The sequence below is a fragment of the Vicugna pacos genome, chromosome 8 (assembly GCF_048564905.1).
Source record: "Vicugna pacos chromosome 8, VicPac4, whole genome shotgun sequence".
Taxonomy (NCBI): Eukaryota; Metazoa; Chordata; class Mammalia; order Artiodactyla; family Camelidae; genus Vicugna; species Vicugna pacos.
Window position 1 is genome coordinate 40070111 of NC_132994.1, and position 25893 is coordinate 40096003.

The window sequence follows — 25893 nt, forward strand, 5'->3', positions numbered from 1 at the left end:
GTGTCATGAAAGAAAATACTATATTATGTCACTCACATGAAATTTCTTTAATTATAAGCACTATATTTTCAGTTAGTTCCATATAATTTCAGTAAATAGTCATCAAGCACTTCTCTAGGACAGAATTTGTTCCTAGCACTGAGGGCAAGATGCCTAGATGAATGCAAGGACCCTGCTCAAAGATTCCAAAGGTTCCTTTCAATTCTAAACCTCTGTGGTCTGTTGCAAAAATTTTTGAAAGTTAAGGAAGAAACAGTTTCATGAAATTCAGTTTATAAATAATCCTTGATCTGACTTTTTAATATTTATGTAGTAAAAGTCTGAGACTAAATCTTCCTCTTTTTCTGAACTTCTAGAGTTATTTTCTGGGTATCTAGGGGCTGACTAATACTGGGATCCATTATTAAATCAGGGCATAAAGATTTCTGCATTCTTCTTTTAATTGAAGGTCATTTTAAATTAGCATTTGGGGAAAATATCTTTCCTGGTGTATTTAAGTCAGTTCATACTTTTGAGGTATAAAGATAGAGGAATATGATGAATAATGTCCAGCTGTATTACTTTAGTAATGGGCTTCCATAGAAACTGGAAATAAAAATAACACACTGATTAAAAAGTTCCATTGATAGGTAAGCGGAGATGCACAGTCATTTCCAGGGTTCGTTCTGATGACAGACATGCTCTCCTAGGTAAGAACAGGCTAAATATTGAAGATAATTCTCAGATGCTGATTCCAAGCGAGTCTCCTGAAGTGTGTCCACTTCTTACCATTCTCCTTTCCCATCACTTTTCTCAAGATAATTGTATCATTTTTGTAAGCCTTGTAATGTGTTATATTATGCCGTCAGACATGAGACCCCTCTAGTAAATGTTAACGTGCAGCAATTTGTGGGGAACCCTGTGGGAATCTGCGGGCCCCGAGGGAACACAGTTCTTTAGGGGAGATTGGCTCGCCTTTGTGGAGAGGACTGCTTACAGGCAAAGGCATCATGAAGATGTTTACTGTGTAAATATACCAGGTGAGGGGTGTGGATGGAGAGAGTAACAAAGACAAAAAAAGGTGAGGAACATGTGCCAATAGTTAGTTTCAGCTTCTCTGCTAGCCTCCAAGGAATTCCTTACCTGTCAACTTGAAAAATGGGTCTAGAGATCATTTCTCACTCAGGATTCAAGATGCTTAAATAACCCCTGGTCTCTAAGTTCATTCCCAGTGGTCCCCGCCGTGAGCACCAGGGACTAATACCCTTTGTCCCTTGAGGGCAGCTGGGTCCCCCCTTTTACCTTCTGAGCCAGTAACCAAGTTCCCCTGGTAATTTGTCAGTTTCTAGAAAGAGGCGTGGAGCTGAAGCTAAGCACCTTAAGCACCTGCTTTCTTGGGGCAAAAGGGAGGGAGACTGTAAGAAGTTGACCCCACTGTGGGGTGTTGGCTTGAAGCTGAGAGGCCTGCTTTCTGCCCAATCACAGTGTCACTCAGGACAGTTTCTACCCGCTCCCCCACCACATGCTCACTGACTTCACTACAGCTAAGCCTTCTGCCCTCTGTAATGTAATGTCTATTCTCAGAAAACTGAGCACAAGTATGTTTATAAAGATGTAAAGTATGATACAGTGATAATTTGTTGTCCCAAGATAATGTAAATATCAAAGTACCAACAGTACAATTTAAAATTTTTGATGGCTTGTATACAGAAGAAAACAATTGACACATATAGGTAAAAGTAGGTTTCAGGGATCAAAGGGTTAATTTTTGACAACAATTATGAATAGTTTCCTATCTTTCATGCTGTCATCCTCATTTTAAAAATATGTCTTGGAGACCTATCTAAAAATATAATATCGTTGCTTCAATTAAAGAGCATGTCTCAATTACATTAATGGTGACATGTCCTGCCAGAAGTGTCCTGTAGTCAGCATACCTCCTTGGAAATAGGTTGGTAATTTGCAGGTCATCATTATACAGCTTTGAGCTAAACCACAAAGATGTGTGCTATCGATGGGCTGCAGGGATAAAGACTGGAGAACAAAGGGTTGGGGTAGGACACCTCCATCACCATCAGCACCCTGGATACTATGAGGATAAAAACAGCTAACAACAGTCAATTTCTTAACTTAGATTATGGATTACTCCAACCACTTCACATGTGTAATTTATTTAGCCCTCATAACAACTTGGTTGGATATTTGCGAGTATTATCATCTCAATTTTATAGATGAGGAAATTAAAACACATAAATGCTGTCACTTGCCCAACATCACATAGCTAGTAAGTGGCCAATGACAGCTGTCATTCAAACCCAGGTACTCTGTAGGCAAAGTTCACACCTCTAACCTCTAAACCTTGTTTCTGTTCACATTGAGCACACAACCCATAACAGGTAGGAATATTTCTAGCTTATAAAGATTATTTGAATTTGAATATTATTTGCTTGCTAGAATATTATCTAGTTCTAATCCATTGCAAACTTTAAAATATATTTAAAACTTTTAAACTATGCAATACAAGTATCAGTGGTAACATGGAAATGGAGAATTTTCATAACAAACATTTAATGTTCATATCTTTTTTGGTAAATAAGTCATTTGATATTATTACTAATTTTAGGTAATATAGTGAGGTCTTATGCTGTGTATCAGGACCTGGGCTATGTGCATTACACATGTTTTATTTAATCTTCTCTAATACCATGTGAGTAATATTATTACTTTACTTAAAAATAGAAAGTCTGGGGTCAGGGACAAAGCAATCGTGCAAAGTGATGCAGTGGAGGTGGTGCTCCGTGTTAGCTGACTCTATACCTGAAACCACCATACTGCAGTGTCCTAGCACCCACTTAACAAAACTGTGTGAAGAGTTCATGTAGTTTACCATTTTGTGTTTATTTCTCCAGTCAAAGGTAATTTTCTTATTAGGCAGAAAATTACAAAGTTGCTTTGGCCTGCACAATCGCCTTTTTTCATTATTATTATTATATTTTACTGTAATTGTCCATTTGCTTGCCTTTCTTCCTTCACAAGGCAGTATGCTCCTCAAGATAAGAACTGTGCCTTTATTTTTGGTTCCTCAGCATTGAGCACAATGCCTGGTACATAACAGGAGCTTTAAAAATGTGTTTGAGCATACGAACAAATGAGTGCATTAACAGATGAAGGCAGTGTTGAAAGGATACTTTTATTAAGCTTTTTCTTCCTTGAAATAGGTTGATACCCTCATAATGATGTACAAAACTCACTGCCAGTGCATCCTGGACAATGCAATAAATGGAAACTTTGAAGAGGTAAGAGCAACAAAGACTGCTTTGCTGACCGTGTTCTGTATACATTCTTGTCCTATTCTTCATGTGCGTTCACGCTAAGGAAATATCTTCATGTACGTACTCTTTGCTCTCGACTAGATCCAGCATTTCTTATTACACTTTTGGCAAGGAATGCCTGATCATCTTCTACCCCTGCTTGAAAACCCTGTTATCATTGACATCTTCTGTGTTTGTGACTCGATTCTTTATAAGGTAAGCTCTTTTAGGATGTCTTAAATGAGAATTATATATTTCTTCAAAGAGTATTCCATCTAAAATTTTGCAATGTGTTTTCTATAAATTTGTTATTTCTGGCTGGAGATATATTATTAACATTTTTCTGCTGAGAAAGCAAGCAATTTAATAGTGAATGTTAAATAATGTATGTATTTTTAATGTAAATTTACATTAGGTAAAAGAAAATCAACTTCTGTTTATAGACAAGAATGATTCTAAATGTGACACACTTAACTAATAAATGAAAACTTAGTTAATTTTTATTAATTGCTTAAGGTGTTTTCAGAGTAAATAGCAGAGTGGCTTTTTCACAGTGTCAATATTTTGGGGAAACTCTTATGGGATGAGTAACTTGAAAATATTGGAAATCTCTAACTTTAATGCACTAACGTCCAATTCTGTTCTTGAACCATGTAAGAGCCCTTCAGTGTCTACAGATGGGTCATGAGAACATCAGAAGCAAAGATGATCTGGTTGGCTATCTAGCCAGACATTCAGTAGGGAGGGGGGTGAAGCTAATTCCCCAACAGTCTGTTCTCCAGTTAGAGCAGCCCCCAGTCCACGCTGAGGCAGAAAACTGTATTGCAATCTGGGTATTTTAAAGTCAGTCTGTCTAGATTTACCTGCTAAATTGTCATAAGGGAAAACAAAAGCTTTCCTTTTAAAACATAATCTGAGTCAGCAAGGAAACCGCAGCTGGAGCCCTGTTAAGCATTTAGATAAAACCCCTCAAAATTAATTGCTGCTAACACATTCCCAGCTTTGCAGAGAAGTGAAGCAAAAGCCAGATAAACTCAGTCTGGAGCCATTTTGCCCACCAAGGACTGTAGGTGGGCTTGAACCAGAGTGAGGGAGCCCATATTTTCATCCTGTGTTCAGTTCTCCCTCATCGCAGAATGAGAGAAAGGAGGAGTAAGTGCAGTGTGTTCTTGACCCATTGAGTTCAAGTTAAAATTGAAGAAGGATGAAGGAGAGTGAGGATTGTCTCATTCTCTTCTGGTCTGAGTAAGAATATCATTATTTAGAGAGAAAGGGTTTAGTTGGCACTAACTGATTGTCTGCAGTGTTTAAGACATGAGAAAGTCACCAGGAAGGGGAAAGAAGATGGCTCTCAGAGTTTTTTTAAGACCTGGGCTCATGCACACACATTTACCAGTATCAAGGTCACACTGTTTGGACTATCATTCAACACCTCCAAAAAATACCTTTAAAGCATAGATTCCACCGCCCCCCTTCCCCAATATGGTCCATTTTCTTTGAGTCCAACACAGAAGTCTGGAGGTTAAGTACCTTTGCATGCACAATGTTTTCCCTCCTCACGGTGGACCCAGGGAGGCACAGTGAGCACTGTCAATAGAGCAGAGTAAAATGAGCTTCTGCAAGACCTTCATGCCACCTCTAGAGCGTGGTCAGCTTAGCCCATAAAACAGTACATGACTCCCAAGGCCAATCCATTAGTAACTAACATACTGGGCACGTGCAATGCTGTGTCTTGTTTTAGAGTCTCATATACAGAGAATACGTGTGCGTTTTGCAGGTAGGCTACACAGGCCATTGTAGATGAGTGTCTGCCCACAGTCTGAAATATCTTCTCCTCTAGAGCTCTTGGTCCTCTTCTCCAGGCTGGCACACTCAGTTTACTGGCCAGCCTCGGTCATCTGGACTGCCCTTATCCCGTCTGGTTCCCCATCTCCTTTATTTATCATACTTTCTCCCTAGCCAGGATCGGTCAGCACTAATTTCTTCTTTCTACTGGTTCTCATCAAGGTCCTACTCACCATCTCACCCACGTTTAAGGTTCAGTCTAGCCCTTTCTTTTCAGAATTCTTTCTGCTCTGATAATTAGCTCTGTGTACCCAGGACATTAGTGTCATCTGCTTAACCTACCACAGCCATGTTTCTAAATGCCCCGCTCCCCTTACCTTTTTACAAACACACACACACATAACTTGGGCATACTTTCATTTAGGAGATAAAAGTATAATTTTCAGAAATGAGTTAACATGTTTTTCTCTGGAAAGCTAGGAATAAAAAGTAATAGACAAAGAATACGTGTGTTTCTCTAGAAATACTAAGTAAAGTTTTATGTTAACTCTCTTTTGCTGTGATTAAGGTTCTTACAGATGTACTCATTCCTGCAACAATGCAAGAAATGCCTGAAAGGTAGGTTCAGACAATAAAACAAAATACAATAGTTGCTTGTATAGGGTTTAACCTTGTACCTTATAGTAAAAGGAAAACATGAAGCAGAAATGCATTCATTTACCAAGATTGTTTTCCTGCTCCTGTCCCTTTGTCTTAACTGTAAGAGATGTGCCTCAGTCTTTACATTCAAACCTCAGTGAACAAAATCAATGGAACAATCCTGAAATCCCTTAATTTGAGAGCTGCCCAAGTGAAAAATAAATATTTAAGAGTGGTTGACCTTCAAGACACTGACAAAGTTCTTCCAATGGAAACTGGCTAGAGGGAGATACATGGGGATACTTGATGGAAAGCAACCATGATAATAAAGACTATAAGGAAAATTATTTTATCTTTATTATCACTTTGATCCTAATTGCAAAATCAGAGAGTAGCATAATGGAATTACCACCTTCTTTCAGCAAAGGAATAAAGTCTCAAATTGAAATGATGCTTCAAGATTTTTCATAAAGTCTTTTCTGATGTGAGAACAACATAAAGGCTTGAAAAACCACAATTCTAATGAAGTAATGAAATTTATTTTAGTAGTGGCAGACATGTAGCCATGTAACTAATAGTAATAGTAGCTGACTTTTATTAAACACAGTGTGGGGTTTGAGACTTTGCAGAAATTATTTCACTTAATTCCTACAACCAGCCTGAAAAATACTATCTATGTATTTATCTCTTAAGTATGCAAGTAGTTCATATTCATGGTAGAAAATGAAAAACATGCATAAGCACATTTTAAAAATCACTCATAATCTTCCCACATTCTTAATGTCTTAGGTTATTATCTCGCAGACTTCCTTCTAGGAATATCTGTAAATATACACATTTTTAAAAATAAGATCATAGTATATATACTATTGCAGCAGACAGTGAAAACCTTTCCATATCAACAAATACAGATCAACATTCTCTTTTTAAATAATTGCATAGATTTCCGACATCTGAAAAATACTTACTTATTTAACCAATTCCTTATCATTTGCTAAGTGGAATTTTTTAATTGAAGTATAGTCAGTTTACAATGTTGTATCCCCTTCTGGTGTACAGTATAATTTTTCAGTCATATATATATATATGTGTGTGTGTGTGTGTGTGTGTGTGTATACACACACACATATATATTTGTTTTCATATTCTTTTTCATTATAGGTTACTACAAGATATTGAATATAGTTTCCTGTGCTATACAGAAGAAACTTGTTGTTTATCTATTTTATACAGATATCTATATAGTGTCTGCAAATCTCAAACTCCAATTTATCCCTTCCTACCCTTTTCCCTTCCAGTAACCATAAGTTTGTTTTCTATGTCTGAATTTTTAAAAACACATTTTGTTAGAGTATTCCAAAGAAACTATTATGACCCCAAATTCACAAAAAGGAACCTGGGGGTAGAAAGAAGTTAATCCCGGAGTCAGCTGATTAGTAAGAAGCAGAGCCTAGACTGTAACTGAAGTCTGTTTAAATCCAAACTCTGGCTATTCTTTTTCCTGTACCATGTCACTGTTCCTTACATATGCACTATCCCAAAGATACTTAGATCTATAATATGTAGATTGTTGACTGATTTAAAAACTTTTGTATGTTTTGATAATATATACCCAACCTACATTTGCAACTTTCTAAATAAAGTATACATATAAAATACTAAATATCATTAGTATGATAATTAGTCTCACAGTTACATTTGGAATATAAGAATATGTAACTAGAAACTAATATTAAATACCTAAAATGACATTATAATCCCCAAGAAATCAAGATATGCAAACTCAAGTGCACACTTACCTTTTCCCAGAAATATTTTATAGAAAATGACTGAAACAGGAGTTAATATTATTAATAATAAAGTATTTCTTCTTGATCACTCTCTGCATGCCAAGTTTTAACCTGAGTACTTTCCATGAATATTTCTTGTAACCCTCAGAATAATCTTGTAACATGGGTACTATTCTTATTCCCACTTAAAGACAAGGAAACTGGAGCTTCAGAAGACTGTTTTGACCAAGATGATAAATGGCAAACCTAGGCTGAGTCCATCTGACTTCAAAGTCATGTTCTTGGAATCATTAATAGCATCCCTCCATTAAACTGCATTTATTTAATGCATTTTGAACTACTTAGCATTTAATACATAGTTTTTTGTTCTTTGGGGTTTTTTGTAGCTTATTAGCAGACATAAGAAATTTTGCTAAAAATTGGGAACAGTGGGTAGTTTCATCCTTGGAAAATTTGCCAGAAGCTCTGACTGACAAGAAAATACCTATTGTGCGAAGATTTGTATCTTCTCTGAAACGACAAACATCGTTCTTGCACCTTGCTCAGGTACGTTGGGAAGCCGGAGGTGTTTGAGTTACCAAATCAAAAACAAATCACCTGCTAGCAAAGACTGAGGAACTTTCAGTGATTGGAGACTAAGTAGACAACAATTAAAATATGCAGTATGAGATCCTAGAGTGAATGTGAGAACAGAAAAAGGACATTACTGGGAAAACTGATGAAATTTGAATTATGTCTGTAGTTTAGTTACTAGTAGTACCAACATTAATTTCCTGATTTTAGTAATACAAAATGGTTATGTAAGATGATGACATTAGGAGAAGCTGGACAGAGAACATGGAAATACTTCTTTACACTCTTTTTGCAACTTTTTTGGTAAATTTTACATTATTTCAAAATAGTAAAAAAAAAAAAAAGAAAAAATCTTTTGAATGCAGTATAAAATGTAGAATCCCTAGTTACCATGTGAATCCAATTAATAAGTGAATCCAATTAATAACATTAGTAGGTTGTGGGGAAATGAGCCTATGTGATATTGGATGTTGTGAAACCCACAACACATTTTAAACTACCTGTTAATTTGATTATCTTAAATTGGGAGAAAAAAGTACTTCTTAAATTAGGACTACATGTTTGTATATTGTTAAAATATATTTCCCCTCCTCTCAAATGATCATTCTTTTTATGAAGGTTTCTAGGCCCCTAAGTTTTGAAAGACTAGCTTGGGATAGTTCCAGGTAAATGTAACACTGTAAAATTCTTATGTTATGACCATTGATAAAAAAATTTATTTTCCTATCCCCAAAATAGTTTTTAAACCTATAACAGAGAAGATCATGAGTCTCAACTACTGCTTTTAGTTTTAAAATAAGAAAAGAGTTATTTAAGATTCCTTAAGGAACTCTTTCTCTAGAAGCTAGAACTTTTCTTTCAGTGGGCGGTCAATGATACAGCTTAGTGGTTTTCTTTTTCACCTTATGTAGATTGCTCGACCAGCTCTTTTTGACCAGCATATCGTGAATTCCATGGTATCTGACATTGAAAAGGTTGACTTGAATAGTATTGGATCTCAGGCCCTTCTCACCATTTCAGGCAGCACAGACACTGAATCTGATATCTACACTGAATGTAAGTCTTCTCTCTTTGTTTAGAGCTGGGTTTCCCAACCTCAGCGCTATCGCTGACCTGGGCTGGAGAACCCTTGGATGGGGCAGTGGGGACTGTCCTGTAGACTGGAGGATGTTTAGTAGCATCCCTGACCTCTGCCTCCTACGTGCCAGTAGCAGCCTCCCATAACAGCCAAAAATGTCTCCAGGCATTACTAAATGTCCCTTTGGACTACAAAGTCAAGTCTGTTTGAGAAACCCTGGTTTATGGAAATATTTTTAAAAACTTTACTCTTTTAAAGCAGTTATGCTAACTGATTCTGGAAAAACCTGGAAAATACAGAAAATACTAAGAGGAAAATAAAAGCCATCCATAACCTCATTGCCTAGAAATAATCCAAATAGAAATAACCTGAAAATAGGCAAAATGGTTTTGAGTTTTGTGAGTTTTCCTCCAGGTTTACATTGCATGTGTACACGTTTCCATGTGTTTTACACTTTTGGCATCGTATGGTATATAATGCATATCAAAATGATATCTCAATGGAATACAGTTTTCAAAGCAGAAATTCCCTGCTCAGGTTTGGACAGTCTGTCGGAGTTTACCAAGTCAGTACGTGTGAGTGGACAACCCACTATTTCTCCCACACTTTCTCTCTGAAAAGACAAAAAAAGAGAAAAAGAAAAAGAAAAACTGCAACCTCCCATAGGCTATAGCACACTGCTCTCCAGGGATGATCCAACCTCAGCCCTGTTTTCTGTTTCCTGACATAAAATTATCTTACCCTTGGGGATTCAGCAAACCTCAAACTCTTTAATTAAATGATGGTCTTAAACTGCCCCTTTAACTTTTACATGGTAAAAGATTATTCATGTAAGTGGCTTAATTCTGCAGGGCAGAACTTAATTTTTGCTGAAGATAAAGGATATTTCAGAAAGCAGAGTATCAACAAATCTGGCTTAGTTCATTCATTAGCTTTCAACTAATCCATAGCATTTAATAAAAGCACTGCATTCAAAATCTGTAATCATCTATACTGACAACTTATTCTTCCCTAGTATGTAATACATAAACCTGTATTTCAGTATATACCAAGATGTATACACTTATGATAGAAATTCTGAAGAGTAAAGGACTAAAGATTTTTTGCTACTGTTTTCAGGCTATGAATTTGCTTTCCTTAACACATTTACTTAATCTACCTGTCTTTCCCTTCTATGCTATAACATTATTAATGATTCCTAGTTTTAGATTTCTCTTGGGTTCAAAGTAGAGTGCAGTATTCTGATTTCGCTTTTTTCTTTTTACACGGCAGATGACTCTATCACAGTGTTCCAAGAACTGAAAGATCTCCTTAAGAAGAATGCCACTGTGGAGGCTTTTATTGAATGGCTGGATACTGTGGTAGAGCAGAGAGTTATTAAGGTATTTTTCAATGACATATTCAGAAAATAAAATTTTTTGTTAATAGTAAATGCTAAATACTAAAGTGGTTGTAATTTCTAGAATGGTGGGGTAGTGATGAGATGCTATGTGTAAAGTGCCTTGCAAAGCTTTTGAAACCCTACAAATAAGGCAAGCCAAATATCAAGTTTAGAAGTGTGGCAGATTAGAGAGCATTGGGCATGAATTCAATTCTATTTATCGTTTTTGATGGACTACAAGACACTATGCTTTCCCTATCAGTCAATAAAGTTACAGCTGAGTAACATCAGTTTTGGAAGATAAACTTAGAAACTGCAAGGATCTGGTCCTTTTCTTAGAAAGCATGCTTTCATAAATGCTAACAGAAAATATGATTTTAAGTATTTGCCTTTTTTTAAATTCCAGGAGCTCAGGATTTTGTGTTTTCTATGTGGTTTCTTCAACTCTTTCAGTTAACCTTCAAGTCATCCATCATGAAACAAGACAATAAGAACAAATATATCCATCACCAGTTGGTGTTAGCCACTCTGTATCAAGGAGAGTAGTTATAGTGTAGAGACTTTTTTTTTCCTCCTGGAAGGAAAACAGATTATCATTCAGGACCAGAGAAGTCAGAGTTAATCATTCACAGAAATATATAACCTTTCCTCCACACTTCACCTACTGCTGTTTTTAAAGTTCTGTCAAAGGAAAATTAAGAGAGAAAATATTTTGTAAATTGTTTCATTTTGTTTTCCAATTCTATTGAGTAACAAAACCATACAGAATAAAGAACTATTAACCTTAAAGGTGACAGCAAATACAGATTAAAATGAAAATCCCTGGACAAATAATTTTATTTGATGAAATAAATGGCATGCCATGACATCTGTCCATTTGTCAGTTTATCTACCTCTTGATCTTGTGTAGGAACCATGAAATAATGAGATGACAGATTTTAGAGTTTCGTTTTGTTCCTTTACTTTTAGACCAGCAAACAAAATGGAAGATCATTAAAGAAGAGGGCTCAAGACTTTCTGCTGAAGTGGAGCTTTTTTGGTGCTCGAGTAATGCACAATCTCACCCTAAACAACGCATCCAGTTTTGGTATCTTATATGCTTTATAAAATTCTTCTCAAGTGAATTACATCATTCATTCCCCAGTCACATTTTCTATCAGTTTTTAAATATTGTGGCACTGTCACTTCTCAAATCTGACCATTGAGCCAGTAGAGAATGGTAGTTATTGGCCTGGATTTTAGAGTCAGACCACATGGCGAGTTCAGTCCTAATACTGCTTTTCTTTGGCTTGGGTTTTACCCAAAGTAGTCTGCTCATTGTAGAAAAGGGAAAATATTTCTTTCATTCGGTTATATAGGCACCTGGGTGAGGTGATATCTATAAAAATATATTGCCTAGCACCTGGTGAACACGTAAGAAATAGCAGCTAAAACCATTTCATTCCATCACCGCTTGAATAAATTTTCTTTCTTAAACAAGCAAATAAACAATACTTAATACATTATTTTCCAAAGACACTAGTCACTGCAGTAAGGCAAATGTTTGCATCTTTTCCAGGAACCCGCATAGCTGTACTCCAGGAATCAAAGAGCAGTTTAGAAGACACGCTGTAATATGTGTTTTCTGAGCCATCTTTCCTGATCTATATGACTTATGAAAAAATTGAATCAAGTTAGCTTTTTCAAAAATGGAATGCCTTCTTTTTCCTAAAATTCTTGAGATTCTTACTTAGTTCTAGCTCCTGGACAATACTTCCATGTTTAGTAGTTGCATTTGGAGAAATCTCCACATTATAAAATAGATTAGTTAACTAAATTATTTTTATTTACTTTTCAGTAGAATTAGATATAACCAATGAACTTGTATTGAGGATGAACAAAATGTATTGAGTTATTATTTAAAATGTGGCTTGGCTTATATTTAAAGTTTCTTAAAATATACAACATTTAAAACTGATTTTATTATGAAAAAAGACTTGTTGGGAAATCTGTTGAATTGTTAAAAGATGTTTTCTAGGGCATCTCCTGCATGAAAATTATTCTTTTCCTTTCCTTTTTTTAAGTGAAAGAGCATTTTATTTCAGGTTAGAAAGACATCTTCTTACTCGATACTTTTTCCAGACCATGTTGGCCATTGTCTAATTATTCAGTACAAAGTAAACAGAAATAGAGCAGAGTGGAGCTCATTCTCTTCAGGTTAAAGCTTATCACACTCCAGTGTGTGCCCTCTTAAAGCATAAAGCATGTCTCACTTTCATCCGTATTTTCCTTTGATGTAATTAGTGGCCAAAGAGTGGGCAGGACAGTACACACGGTGCAATGGGCAGGCGGTACACAGAGAGATTAGAGACCCAAGTTAAGCATGTTGGTCTTAGCAGGTCATTTAAAGTCCAACAAGTGTTTGTTTATTTCAGTTGCTCCTTGTAAAGTGTTGCGAGATGGTCACAAAGATAACTTGACTTCTCTCTCTTTCTCTTTCCTTCTCTTTCTCTCCCTTATTTCATCTCCACCACACCCTCTCCTGATTCCCCATCCATAAACAAGGTTCTTTCCATTTGATCCGAATGCTTCTTGATGAATACATTCTGCTAGCCATGGAGACCCAGTTTAATAATGACAAAGAACAGGAGTTACAGAACTTGTTGGACAAGTATATGAAGAATTCAGGTAAGTTAAAAATGTATATTTTGTTTTGCACATTTCTTTGTTGAAACTTAAGATCAAGAATTGGTAAGCACACAGGTTAAATGGATTTATAACCATCTCAGTTTTCCCCTAATGTAGTGACTACTAACATAGGATAGTAACACTAACAGAGCCCTATATTTCATCCATTGATGCATAGAGCAGTCAAAGTACTTTACTGAAAACTCTGAAAATCGATATTTTTAACTTCCGAGAACTTAGATGAAATTGAAACAGTGACTATAGTACAAAAAATAACTATAATTCAAGACAACACATGTGGTATATACCACCTTATAAATGGTGTAGATATAAGTTCTATAGGAATTTGGAGAGGGAAGGAAACACATGTATATGGGACGTGATAACTTGCTTTTTAAAGGCTATTCACTCCAGAGTGGATTATTTAGTGCCCCCCACAACACACCTGCTCTCACAAATACTCAGTTAACAAAAACCAGCAGCACTGCCAAGACCAAAGATCTGCCAGCCTTGTTTCCCGTGGAAAACACTTCTCAGGAGTTTCCAGATTTATGACCCAAACCTAGAATATGTATTTTTTTCAACTTGGGCTTATCTACTAGGACTATGGGAATGATGTTAGCTTTCCTATTAAAAAAAAAAATCTTCCCAGATGCAAGTAAAGCTGCCTTCACTGCCTCTCCGAGTTCATGCTTTCTGGCCAACCGTAATAAAGGGAGCGCTGTTCCCAGCGACACTGTGAAGAATGAAAGCCACGTGGAAACAACCTACCTCCCTCTGCCATCCAGTCAACCTGGAGGCTTAACCTCTGCTCTGCACCCATTCCCTGCTGGGAGTACAGACAACGTGCCGCTCACAGGTAGGCTGGGAAGCAACCAAGAAGCCCACTTAGGCTTTAGGATGTCTCACAGGAACCTTGGCTTTCTTAAACTAGTACCCTCCAGGTATTCCAAGAATAAAAAGGCTCGTCACTGACTTATAATGAAGATTTATAATATTTTTTGTGATTTTCAGCATTTGTCAATGCTGTCAATTCATCAATGCCATGTTTAAGATAGGTATCATATTGACATACTCTCTTAGTTATAGCAGAAGTACAAATAATTGGTTATTTGATTTCATGGAAGAAAAAAATAGATCAGGTGCCCATAGAATCCTTAAGATGCTTTGAAAGTCGAAAAATATAAGCTGCTTATTTATTTTTGGATTTTGAGGAGACTTTATTTCTCCTCCATAAAAAATAGATTCAAGCAGGGAAGGTGTATAGCTCAGTGGTGGAGTGCAGTCTTAGCATGCACAAGGTCCTAGGTTCAATCCCCAGTACTTCCATTAAAAAATTGATAAGTAAATAAACTTAATTACCTACCCCTCATAAAAAAGAATATATATTTTTTTAAAAGTGAATTCAGCTGTTTTTAACCATTACAATAATTTTCTCTTTGGTCTGGGGTCCTCTGTCAATCTGAATGTTTATGGCTTAAGCTAGCTACTAGATTATACTTTAAGTCTGCTTGTTGCCTTATATCTTTTTTGAAATCCTTCTACATACCTTACTTCATGGGACACACAGAATTTTAAACCTGAAAGGGCCTTTTAGTTCAGGGGCCTAGTTCCACCAATGGGAAATTGGCGGTCCAGGGAACTGGTGGCATCCATAACTCATTGCCCAACAACGGGGTTTGCAGGAAGTTTTGAATTGGCTGCTCTGAAGCCATTGTTATTTTGATATGACTGCCTTCTTCTTTCACCCCAAAATTCAAACCATTTAACATTCAGCTTGCTTTGTAATTATGGAGAAATGTGAACGGCACACCTCCTGCCCCCTTGCCCTTCCCAAGCTGGGCTCTAATGATCTTCATACCCACGGAAGGATGAAGCCAGCCCAGACTTTCCTCCACAGTCACTAACTCCAAAAGCTGCCACAGTTGTGAAATGCACACATGTTGTGTTTTTAAATCTAGGATTTTGAAGTTCCCCAGTCCTGTTATTTTTGGAGAGTAGAAATGAACTAATATATAAAAAGATATATTAACAAGTCTTTTGAATAATTTTAAAATATGTGAGCCCATCTGTTTGAATTTGCCACTTGTGAACACTCTGGTAACTTTTTTCCAGGTCAAATGGAGCTTTCGCAGAGTTCTGGTCATCTGATGACACCACCCATTTCTCCAGCCATGGCCAGCCGAGGAAGTGTCATTAACCAGGGGCCAATGGCAGGGAGACCCCCAAGTGTGGGTCCAGTGCTGTCAGCCCCGTCACACTGCTCAGCATTCCCAGAGCCCATTTATCCGACTCTCCCTCAGGCCAGCCATGACTTTTATGGGACCAACTCCAACTATCAGACTGTGTTTAGGGCCCAGGCTCATCCCCCATCAGGACTCTATCCTCATCGCCCTGAGCACAGTCGATGCATGGCTTGGAGTGAACAGCAGCTTCCTAGAGACTTCTTCAGTGGCAGCTGTGCTGTGTCTCCATATAATTCTCGGCCACCTTCCAGCTATGGACCATCCCCACATGGCCAAGATTCACACAGCATGCAGTTTTTAAATACCGGAAGCTTCAATTTCCTGAGCAATGCAGGAGCTGCCACCTGCCAAGGAGCAACATTGCCTCCTAATTCACCTAATGGTATTGATGTTTTTAAAGAATTTGTTCTGGCTTTTGAGATGGCAGGAAGGCCAAATCAGACATTGAGCTCCACTTCGGCTGAAAAGCGTGTCATCCCTGTAGAGCTTTCTAAAGACTGTGGAATCTTAGACATTTGGAGCTCATTTCTGCCACATGCAAACATATCCCTACTTCTTGTGGCTTTATTAAAGTTGCCTTTCTAAATGCCACATGTGATGAAAAAATATTATGTCAAACCGTATGTTTGAAACCAACCTTGGTACCCTAAAAGAAGAATGTTCTGTTCTTTAAAAAGGTTGTTGGTGAATAATGTTTCTTCTGGAGGACTAGCTGCAGATCTTAAAGATTAGGACCCAAACCATGCCTCCTATTAGGCTGATAAAACACTTGAAGTTACTGAGCTAGAAATTTCAGAGGACTAATCCATCCACCAAAGTAGGCATGATGCCCCTCTCCTCATGTAGACCAGAAACATGAGTCTGTAAATAAAACTAGTATTTCACAAGCAGTGTTACCTTTTTGCTAGATAGAGGCGAATAGTGCTTTTTTCTTTGTAAGTAGAACTTGTTAATTTAAATAAGGGAATTACGAGAGAAGTTTAGAGAAGTTTAGTCATTATCTCAAAATTAATAATATGATGACTCCTGTGTATTTTTAAAACAAAAACAACATAGTGAACCATAAGCCCAAAGCCAACTGTAGAGTAAATGTAGATGGAGATGTAATGTTTACAGCATGATATCTTTAGGGCTCTATCCTATTACTGCGTCCTTTTTTCTTCTTCCTGGAGTATTATTTGTAAGTTAACTCTACACTCTCAACATTTTCTGTTATAGGGTACTACGGAAGCAATATAAACTACCCAGAGTCTCATAGACTTGGATCAATGGTGAATCAGCACGTCTCTGTCATCAGCAGTGTCCGCTCACTGCCTCCATACAGTGACATCCATGATCCCCTTAACATTTTAGATGACAGTGGTAGGAAGCAGACCAGCTCTTTTTTTGCAGACACATCACCTTCAGCTGCCTGTCGAACTCCTGTAGTAGGTAAATTATATTAGTAGCTCTTGAAAATGTTTTAAAATGCTGTTAACCAGGGGAGAGGGCATAGTTCAAATGATAGAGTGCATGCTTAGCGTGTATGAGGTCCTGGGTTCACCCTAGTGCCTCCTCTAAAAATAAATAAATAAATAAATAAATAAATAAATAAATAAATAAATAAAATAAAATAAAATAAATAAATAATAAATCTAATTACCTCCCCCTAAAAAAAGTAAAGTAAATTAAACTAAATTTTTTAAACAGTTGTTAAACCTCAGGTTTGCAGTATTAACTGGGCATTTATGTTCCCACCATTGGTTTATCACCTTGGATGTGAAGTTACGTTTGTGAATCTTACCATTTCTCAGTAGACATGTCACCATGCAATCTACTGTTAGATCTGTTACTCTTTCCGAAAAGAATAGCTGGCATCTATTATGTGTGCAAAAATGAATATACCCTGTCAAATGCAATTTAAAAAACTGTAAGTCTTATGAGGGCAAGAATGATGTCTCTCACTCTGCCTTCTTCACTGTTAGAAGCAGGGCAGTGCTGAGAGTTTTCTTTGGACCCCATAATCTCCACCAGTACCCTCAAACCACTCCAAGTTTTAAAAGATGGTGAATTGTGATGAAGGTTACTGTCATTTTCTCAAATACATGTAAAATGTAATTAGACACCCCTGTAGAAAATGTTGCTTTTTTATTGTTCTATAACATACATTTTAAGTAAAAATGAGCAAGACAATGTTTGCTATGAAGTCCCCTAGCATCTTATTCCAACCAGCTAGTTGTCCTTAAGAAAATACTGCAACTTGTAACAGATGCATCACCAGCACCCAGTAGAGTGTCTGCCTCATAGTAGGGACTCAATAAATCAGTGAGTTGAAAAAAAAGGGCAAAAACTTAATTCATATGTTTAGTTTCTGAAATTGCTAATAAGGTATCTCAGGGCAAGTCTATATCCATGTAAGTATCGAGGCAGAGTTTTAATGTTTATGTGAGATGATTGAAATCTTCCAATGGAATTGATTCCAGATTAGTGAAAGTAGAGGGCATTGACACCCAAACAGCATAAGGGAAATGAGATAATTTCCATCTCTCCTCACTCAGTGTGCTTTTCGAATAATTCAATAGGAAGCACTTCTTCCCTTCCTATGACCACCACGGATGCTCCCTGAGCACTCGTCTCATGCTGTCTGCAGAGGGTCATTGCTTCTAGGTTACACTAATGAAGCAGAAAATTCCACTTTAGGAAGTGTCCTCACTGTGAGAATAAAATGTACCGCGTTGCTGTTGTTACTATTAGTTCTGTTTACTCGGAGAGATAGTGGAAGCTTTGATGGAACATAGCTTGGGTGCAGGATGGATTCTAAGCTTTAGTTGTCAGAGCTGGCTTACACGTAAACTACAAAAAGGGCTTCAAGGTGAAAAGAGTGACTAGAGTAAGTGGGTAAGTTGCACAAGGGGAGTTAGGACCAATAACTATTTCCTTAGTTATAAAGCCTGATTTTTAGTGACAGAGAAGATGGTTGTTAGGACAATAAGAAAAACAGCACTTAGAGGGCAGCAACCAAAATGCAGGAAATGTAGTGTTAGTAAGCCAGTTAGTCAAAACTTTTGAGAACCTACTACTAGGTGCCAAACCTCATGTTAGGTGTGAGGTGATGGTGGTGACCGGGACAGAGTTCCTGCCTACAAGAAGTTTACATTCCGGTAGGGAGAGAGAAGGCAGTGAGTATATAAACCAGTGCATTAAAAAGATAATTTCAGGTACTCTGAAGTAGATTAAAGAGGATGAAATGACAGATAGTCATGGAGGAGCTGCGTTAGGTGGTGTTGTTGGGAAAGGAATCTGGAGTCGAAAGCTGAATGAGAAGAAGGAGGCAATGATGTGAAGATCTAATGGGAGAACTCTAGGCAGAAGAAAGGGCAAGTTGTATAGTCTCTGAAATGGGAGCGCTTTCGGAAAATTTAAAGGGCAGAAAGGCCAGTGTGTTTTGAGCATGGTAAATGAAGAGAGGGGAGTAAAATAAATCAGAAGGCAGAGACCAGTTCATATGGGGTGTTATGAACCAGGGCAGGGAGCTTGGATTTTGTTCTAAGAGTAATGAGGAGCCACTGTAGCATTTGAGAAGAATGACAATTTGATATACATTTCTGCAAGATTATCCTGGCTGCTTTCTCCAGGGTGAGAGGTGGGGCAAACAAAGGTGAGGGTCAAGAGACTAGTTCGGAGGCTGTTGATCCAGGTAAGAGAAGACGGTGGTTTGAAATACAGTTGTGGAGGCACAGATGGAAAGAGGAGGTAGACTGGGGATGTATTTTGGTGATAAAGTTGTCTGAATTTATGTTTGAAATTGAGTTTCCTTTGTGAAATGAGAAGAAGAAGGAAACAATTTCTTGGAGAATAGCAAGGAGGGAAATGGAAGAAAAGATGAGGATTGCTCTGAGAAACCATACACACTCAGATTTAGTACAGATATGGGAGCAATGGTAGATAGGAAGGCTTAACGTCGAGAGGCACTTACAGAGAAAAGAAAATGTAGTCAATTTTCAATTGCTGATTATATTTTCCCTTACAGCATCCAGCTTGCAAGCCCCAGTTCCTTCCTCCTCATCCCAGTGTATGTATGGAACTTCCAATCAGTATCCAACTCAAGAAACTCTGGACTCCCACGGAGCAAATGGTAGAGAAATGGTGTCCTCTCTACCGCCCATCAACACTGTGTTCATGGGAACAGCAGCTGGAGGCACTTAAACCAACAATGTCGGGTTGGGGTTGAAACTTTAAAAATCTCTACTGCTCAAATCCTATCCACTGAGACTCCCATCAGAGAAAGAAAATGGAATATTCAGTGGCAGGACATTGTTTTTCAGGTCACTGGTACAAAACTAAGGACAACTCCCTAGTGAATGGAAGTACTTGCAGAGTTTGCCTTGCACACAAATTATTTAGAATGTGGTCTCATTATTAGTCACAGATTCATGCATTACCAAATGGGACCAGTGGAGCTTTGAAGATGCAGACATTTCAACTCTAAGGATTTAATATTTCACTTCTTAATTTATTGAAAATCTGTTTCATTTTTGGTTTCTAAAAAAGAAATGTTTATTTAATGCCTTTAAAACGCCTTTAATTTATTAGGATCTCAGAATCATCGTTTACTATCCCTTATTTGACAAAAAGTCAAATGTGTATGGTCTACCTCCTATGGAAATGTTTACAAGGTCAAGACTTAATTCAATTCAGCCTAGACCAAAGTTGCTTGACTTTCAATTTCTGTGCATTAGTATGATGATTTCTGTTACATAGCAGTGTTCCAATTCTATGTAACTGAATGGAGATTATTCTTCTTTATTTAAAAAAGATAAGAAGAAGTAAAGTATGGAAATATTTTTAATGGCTTGGCTGCTTTCAGGGCTGGTACTGTTTCTGAAAAATGCTGGGGATTTGCAGGCAAAGCTAATTTAGATATCAAGTTAAAGAGTAAAGTTGGTTGGTTAAAACACCATAATTCCAGAACATTTGCATATCAGATCCATGCATATAAATATAAAAAAATTGTGATTTGCAGACTGAACCTCTACAGATGTGGAAGCAGTCTTTAATAAAGTGCTCTGCTTAGAAACTGAAGTGAATGAATGTTCAAAAATCACCTGATGTGAAGGATTCATTTCATATAAATTAATATCTAGCTCTGTTTCTTTTTCTTTTTTGTATATCTAAACTGAAAAGTCTGTTTTAAGACTCATAGCCTATAACGGGAAACTTCCATTAACTTTACAGGCTTCTCCTAAAGTCTAATGACAGGCCTTGTATCATTTGTATTAAGGATTGGGCTGTTCTCTAAGCCCCAGGTACACTGTAAAAGGATCTGTAAGCCCCAAACACCCATGATACAGCATGATGTAATTTGGTAAAGACCAGCTGTGGAACTGTTCCCAGCAAGCAATAAACAATCATCTGTGGACTTGTTGGAGTGTTGCTACCATTTGCTCAGTGGTGTGCTCAATAGTATTAGTTTGTGAGCTAATTAATTAGCAGAAATATTTTGCAACAATAACAAATCATAAACAGCAACCTAAATGTCCTATTCTTTACTGTGGTAATATCGTAAGAGTACAGAGGAAAGTGAAATTAATAAGGGCTTGGATTGAAGGAGAAAACAAACCAGCTTTAACAAGCGTTCAGACATAAGTCTTAAAAACTGAGAACCAAATTTCCATTGTGTAGTCATTAAATATATATTCAGCATCTGGTTTATGTCAGATGTAATGGAAAATACCAAGATGAAAAAATACAAAGATAAAAAAGCACTGCCAATACCTTTGATAAATTTTCGTGTAATGATGAAGGCGCGATGGGATGTGACCTGTGATGTGGTAGGAAGCAGCAGTCACCCGAAGATTTCTGAGTAAAAAGCACCTTGGGGAAATGATGTGTCGGGAACATCTAGCAGAGGCTGGAGAGAGGAGGTGAACTTGTTTGGGGAGCAGGTAGCCTACGACTGGGCCTTTTGTGGGGCTCTCATCCAGAGCCTTCTCTCCAGATGCTCAGCTGATAAGTACAGAGACTATGGGGAGGAAGAGTGAATGAGGACGGGGAGAGAGAAAGAAGCACAAGCATCATGTCAAAGAAACGTGAGCATTATTTCAAAGACTACATTGACGAACTGGTGGCTGGCCAGATAGAAGGAATTAAACCAGGAATATGTCAACAGTGGCTCTAACGTTGTCCTTAACACTATTTGCAAAGCATTTCAGTGTAAGTAGTTGACCCTGTATTGATACTACACCCGACCCCGCTCCTGGACTTTTTGCGGTGAGGGAAAATGATCGGGACAGGGAAAAGCTCAGAAGACAAGTGAGGAGTGCCTGGGTCTCATGAACATCTGGCTGATAACAAGGTGCTACATTTTGACATCAAGAAGACTAACTTGCTCTTTCGTCCAGGTGGTGGGACTTGAGGTGATCTCTGTTAGAGGTATAACAGCGTTTCTCAATGAAGTCACCATTAGCTTTCAGGCAGGACAGTTCTTTGTTTTAAAGGAATATTCTACTTATTGCACAAGATTTAGTATTCTTGGCCTCAAACCCTAGATACCATTGCACTCCCCTGACACAGCCTTGTGGCAACCAGAACGTCTCCCATATTTCCAAATGCCACTGGAGAGGCAGTGCCATTCCAGCATGAATTAAAGGTCACAGCATCTTAATTTTACCAATAGGAGCTTGAGATACGTAATATCTTTCTACCCTTCACCTACACTCATCGTTTAAGAATTGTTTCCTTCATGGATCTAAAGCTTAGCTACTTGAGGCATTTTCTATTATTGTTTAGGTTAATCTTAACACAGTTAAGAGGCTCTTGCCTAGCTTTCATATGTTTTTAAGAGTAAATAAATTATATTTCAAGTAACTTTTAGAAGTTGTGAAGTATCAAAGAAGTGACCTGTTCAAGCTAATGCTTATGTGAATTGCAAAATTAAAGTTAAAATTTTTAAATGCTAGATTTATAACTCAATTCTTGGGATACTATCTTTCAAATCTTATGGTGGTTACCGAAGATAAAAGGCAATGAAAAATGAATGTTCCAATAAATTCAGTGGATTCTTAATACAATTCAGAAGACAAGAACTTGTTTTGTAACAACTTGAAGAAAAATTAAGACCTAACTATGTCATTAACATAGAGTCCGATCAGAAGGGGTCTGGTCTATTTTCCTCTCTCCAGTAGCATCACACTAAGAAACATTAGAACTATCCTCAGTTACATGTTCCCAAGTACACTTTCAGGTCAAAAAGGATCTTTTTAAAAATAATTTAAGCTAAATTCCAATTTCAGTTGTGATGTAAAGTCTTTTTCTTTGTTACTTCTTTGATAGAGAAGAGTTCATGAGACTCTCAAGGTCACCCAGGCAAGAGTTGATTTTGGAAATGGGAAGGGGATTATTTTTCATGGCCGTGGTGCCTAAAGAGGGCAGGCGCACTGGTATTTAGTATCAGGACGAGAGGTAGTAATATACTGCAATGTGTGGGACAGATTTGAAGAACTGTCCCACTTCAAAAGCCAATAATACTCTATGGAGAAACAGAGGTAAACCAGTAGGCTATGAGGGGATTGCCCCGAAACTTTGCCCAATAACGGTGGTCTACATTTAACTGCTCCTCAGACCTGCTGAAGAACCTCAGAGCTGTGGCTGTGCCATCCTGCCCAGTGAAGAACAATGCCCAATGCTCCTCCTCCCACTCAAATTGCCCTTGAAGCCCTTAACGGACATGGTCTCTGTTTAGCCATTCAGAGGATAACTCCTCTGACTTTGCACCACCACGTCCACAGCAGCATGTGTTTCCTCTTCAGGAAAACCTGATAAGCAATGAATTAGAGGCTCACAAATTATGTTTTTGAACCACTGATTTATGCTCATACAAAGGCAGTCCACAAACATAGGACAAAGCGTACTGCCAGTTCTTGAAAGTCAGCCCAGGTAGTGCATTCTCCCTCCCCTCCCCTGATCCCCAAGAAAATAGAGAGGAAAGAAAGAAAGAAAGATAAATGAGAGATAAATGAATTCTGAAACTAAATGACAAATCTTGATTAACACACTGCTCCACGAAGCTCATATTTGCCTCAGTGTGTTTAAACCGAGATAAATGAATTCTGAAACACAGACTCAAAGTTCCAACTTTTCAGAAAAGCAGGAGGCAAATGAGACTGTGTTCAAACTTCGTGGAAAGAGATATTATAGGTACTCAGATTTCTTTATAAACCCGAATATAAAGGGAGTGAAATTAATGGTCATACAAGTCTCACAGTATCAGCTATGAGCTTTTATAAAACTGGAGTGGTAAGCTGTTCACACTGTATTTTGAAGGCAGATTTACAATCCTGGGTGAGTTATAGAAATTTAAACAAAAACCTTCCAGAAAAGTAAACAATAATGATTATGGCATACAGGACATTTTGTGCTTTGGGAAAGATAAGAAATGATGAATTTATATAAAAGGTCATTATACTATCTCATTCAATTATTGAATTCTAAATTAAATCCTTGAGTTTGTAAATGGCAGGGAACACAACCTGTCTGTTCCAAAAGCACACTGATTAAATGAAAAGAAAATAAATTTCAGTTAGTCCTTTATTACAAGCATTAGCAATGGCTGAGAAAGATTGGTAGTTTTAAGTGGACTCCAATAAACAATCTATTTGCTAATTTTGAGATATTTGATTATAAAATAAGTTCTTATCTCTATTCTGATTGGTAAAATGGTCTTTGATTGGTTTTCTAATATTAAAATCGTATAAATAGCGTCTAATTTTTGTTGATTTTTGGCTACGTAATACTATGGTAGAAACATTTCCCACTTTAAAAATATATTTCCAGAATGATCAAAATAATATTTAGTTTGTTTTTTGGTAGCATCTAATCCAATTGGAGATGGTTCTGATTTTTCCCCAGATTTCTCTTCTAATGTCTATAATTTCAATCATATTTAGGCACATGTTTATGAAGATAAAACTGACCACTTACTAGTTTGACCCTTTTGCTTATCTATCAAGGGTTCTAGTAAAAGCCTCTCTATCCGTTCAATAGCATAAGAAGCTTGGTGTGTGTGTGTGGTGTGTGTGTTTGTGAATAAAAAATATATAAAAAATACTTACAGATTTCTGTTCCTATTAAAAACTTAATCTCATTATTTACAAATATTCCACTTAACTTCAAGACTTAAACTTTACTCACTGCTTGAGTATTCTTAGTGAGACGTCTTGGTGGTGTTCTTAGGCTCGGTTAGATTTTGTTAAGGACTTAGTGGGTTGCAGGTTCTGAGAGAGACTCCATTTTATCCCACACTTGCACAAATATGTCTGCTCACACTGGTGACAACAAGAACAGACAAGGTCCCTCCTTCATGGAACTTACACGATTGATTCCAACTAATTAGAAATTAGTTGGAAGTGTGAAAAGGAGTGAAGGATGCTCAGAGAAATTGAAACAAGAATTGAGCTTAGGGACATGCATACAGGGCAGGGATAAGGTGGGGACACCTGGTCAGAGAAACTTCTTGAAAGAGACTGAAGAAAAAGTGGGAAGTAGGTGATGTTGGGGAAGGACGTTGTGGCGGGGGAGGGAGGAGGAATTGAGCCAGTAAAGAACCTATGACTGGAAGCCAAAGATGAAACGTGTGGTGGAGCACGGAGAGCAACCAGAATGAATCTAGAGAGACATCCCAAGGCTTTCAAACGTTAATGACGATTGTGGTAATATATCCACGAAACATGAGAAACTTCTGTAATTGTAAAGATCTATAAAGTACGAAGAGAGGCTGGTAATGATGTCAAGCTGAGATGTTTATAAACTCTGAAATGCTAAAATATTTTCATGAGGAAAACAGCATTGCTTTCCTAGAATCCACTATTGAAAGTAGCCTTTAAGCCCCTTTTATGTGTTCCATGACAACACACAATTAAGTAATCCCATGGTTTTGTTTTTGGTTATGGGGCTATAATTGACATATAACATTGTATTCATTTTAGGCATTGGTTTTCTTCCTGAGGGTCTTAATTAGGGTCTCTTTTTAGAAATAATTTCATCCGATAAAAAATTTTTAATAGAATTCACTATTCTTTTCTCACAAATTCAATCCCAGACTGCCTCCCTTGAAATATCAGAGACATACTTAAATATCAGGGAAAAGAAAACTAGGTTAATGCTTTTAAGTGGCATTTTTCTGTATTGCTGATGCGATTCATTTTAACACTAAAGCTGAAGGGAACTAAAGGTGAAGAGAAGGTCAAAACCAAGATTTCTCGGTGTGATGTGGTATCTTTACCTCTTTTCTTAAAAACAGATGTTGTAGAGTCTCCGAGTAAGAATTGAGTGACGAACACATTACAAAAGTGAAAAATTAACTACTCTATATGATACCTGCTCTAAAGTAAAGATAAACCATTGTTTTTATTAGTTAAAAACAAGGGTGGTGTTCTTACCAATCAATAGAATGAGGGTCAGAGATTTA

General features: G+C 37.3%; 1 protein-coding gene across 1 annotated transcript in view; it reads left to right on the forward strand.

Annotated features, from left to right (window-relative positions):
* RFX6 (regulatory factor X6) overlaps window positions 1-20270 on the forward strand; it is a 47203-nt gene extending 26933 nt beyond the window's left edge. The window contains exons 8-19 of the mRNA XM_006205720.3: window positions 3198-3275; window positions 3393-3506; window positions 5644-5693; window positions 7891-8050; window positions 8989-9133; window positions 10428-10537; window positions 11506-11623; window positions 13081-13203; window positions 13856-14062; window positions 15319-15831; window positions 16668-16880; window positions 19459-20270. Of these exons, the coding sequence (XP_006205782.2) occupies window positions 3198-3275; window positions 3393-3506; window positions 5644-5693; window positions 7891-8050; window positions 8989-9133; window positions 10428-10537; window positions 11506-11623; window positions 13081-13203; window positions 13856-14062; window positions 15319-15831; window positions 16668-16880; window positions 19459-19634 (2007 nt within the window). The 3' untranslated portion in view covers window positions 19635-20270. The remainder of the gene's footprint in view (window positions 1-3197; window positions 3276-3392; window positions 3507-5643; window positions 5694-7890; window positions 8051-8988; window positions 9134-10427; window positions 10538-11505; window positions 11624-13080; window positions 13204-13855; window positions 14063-15318; window positions 15832-16667; window positions 16881-19458) is intronic.
* Window positions 20271-25893: the final 5623 nt, after the last annotated feature.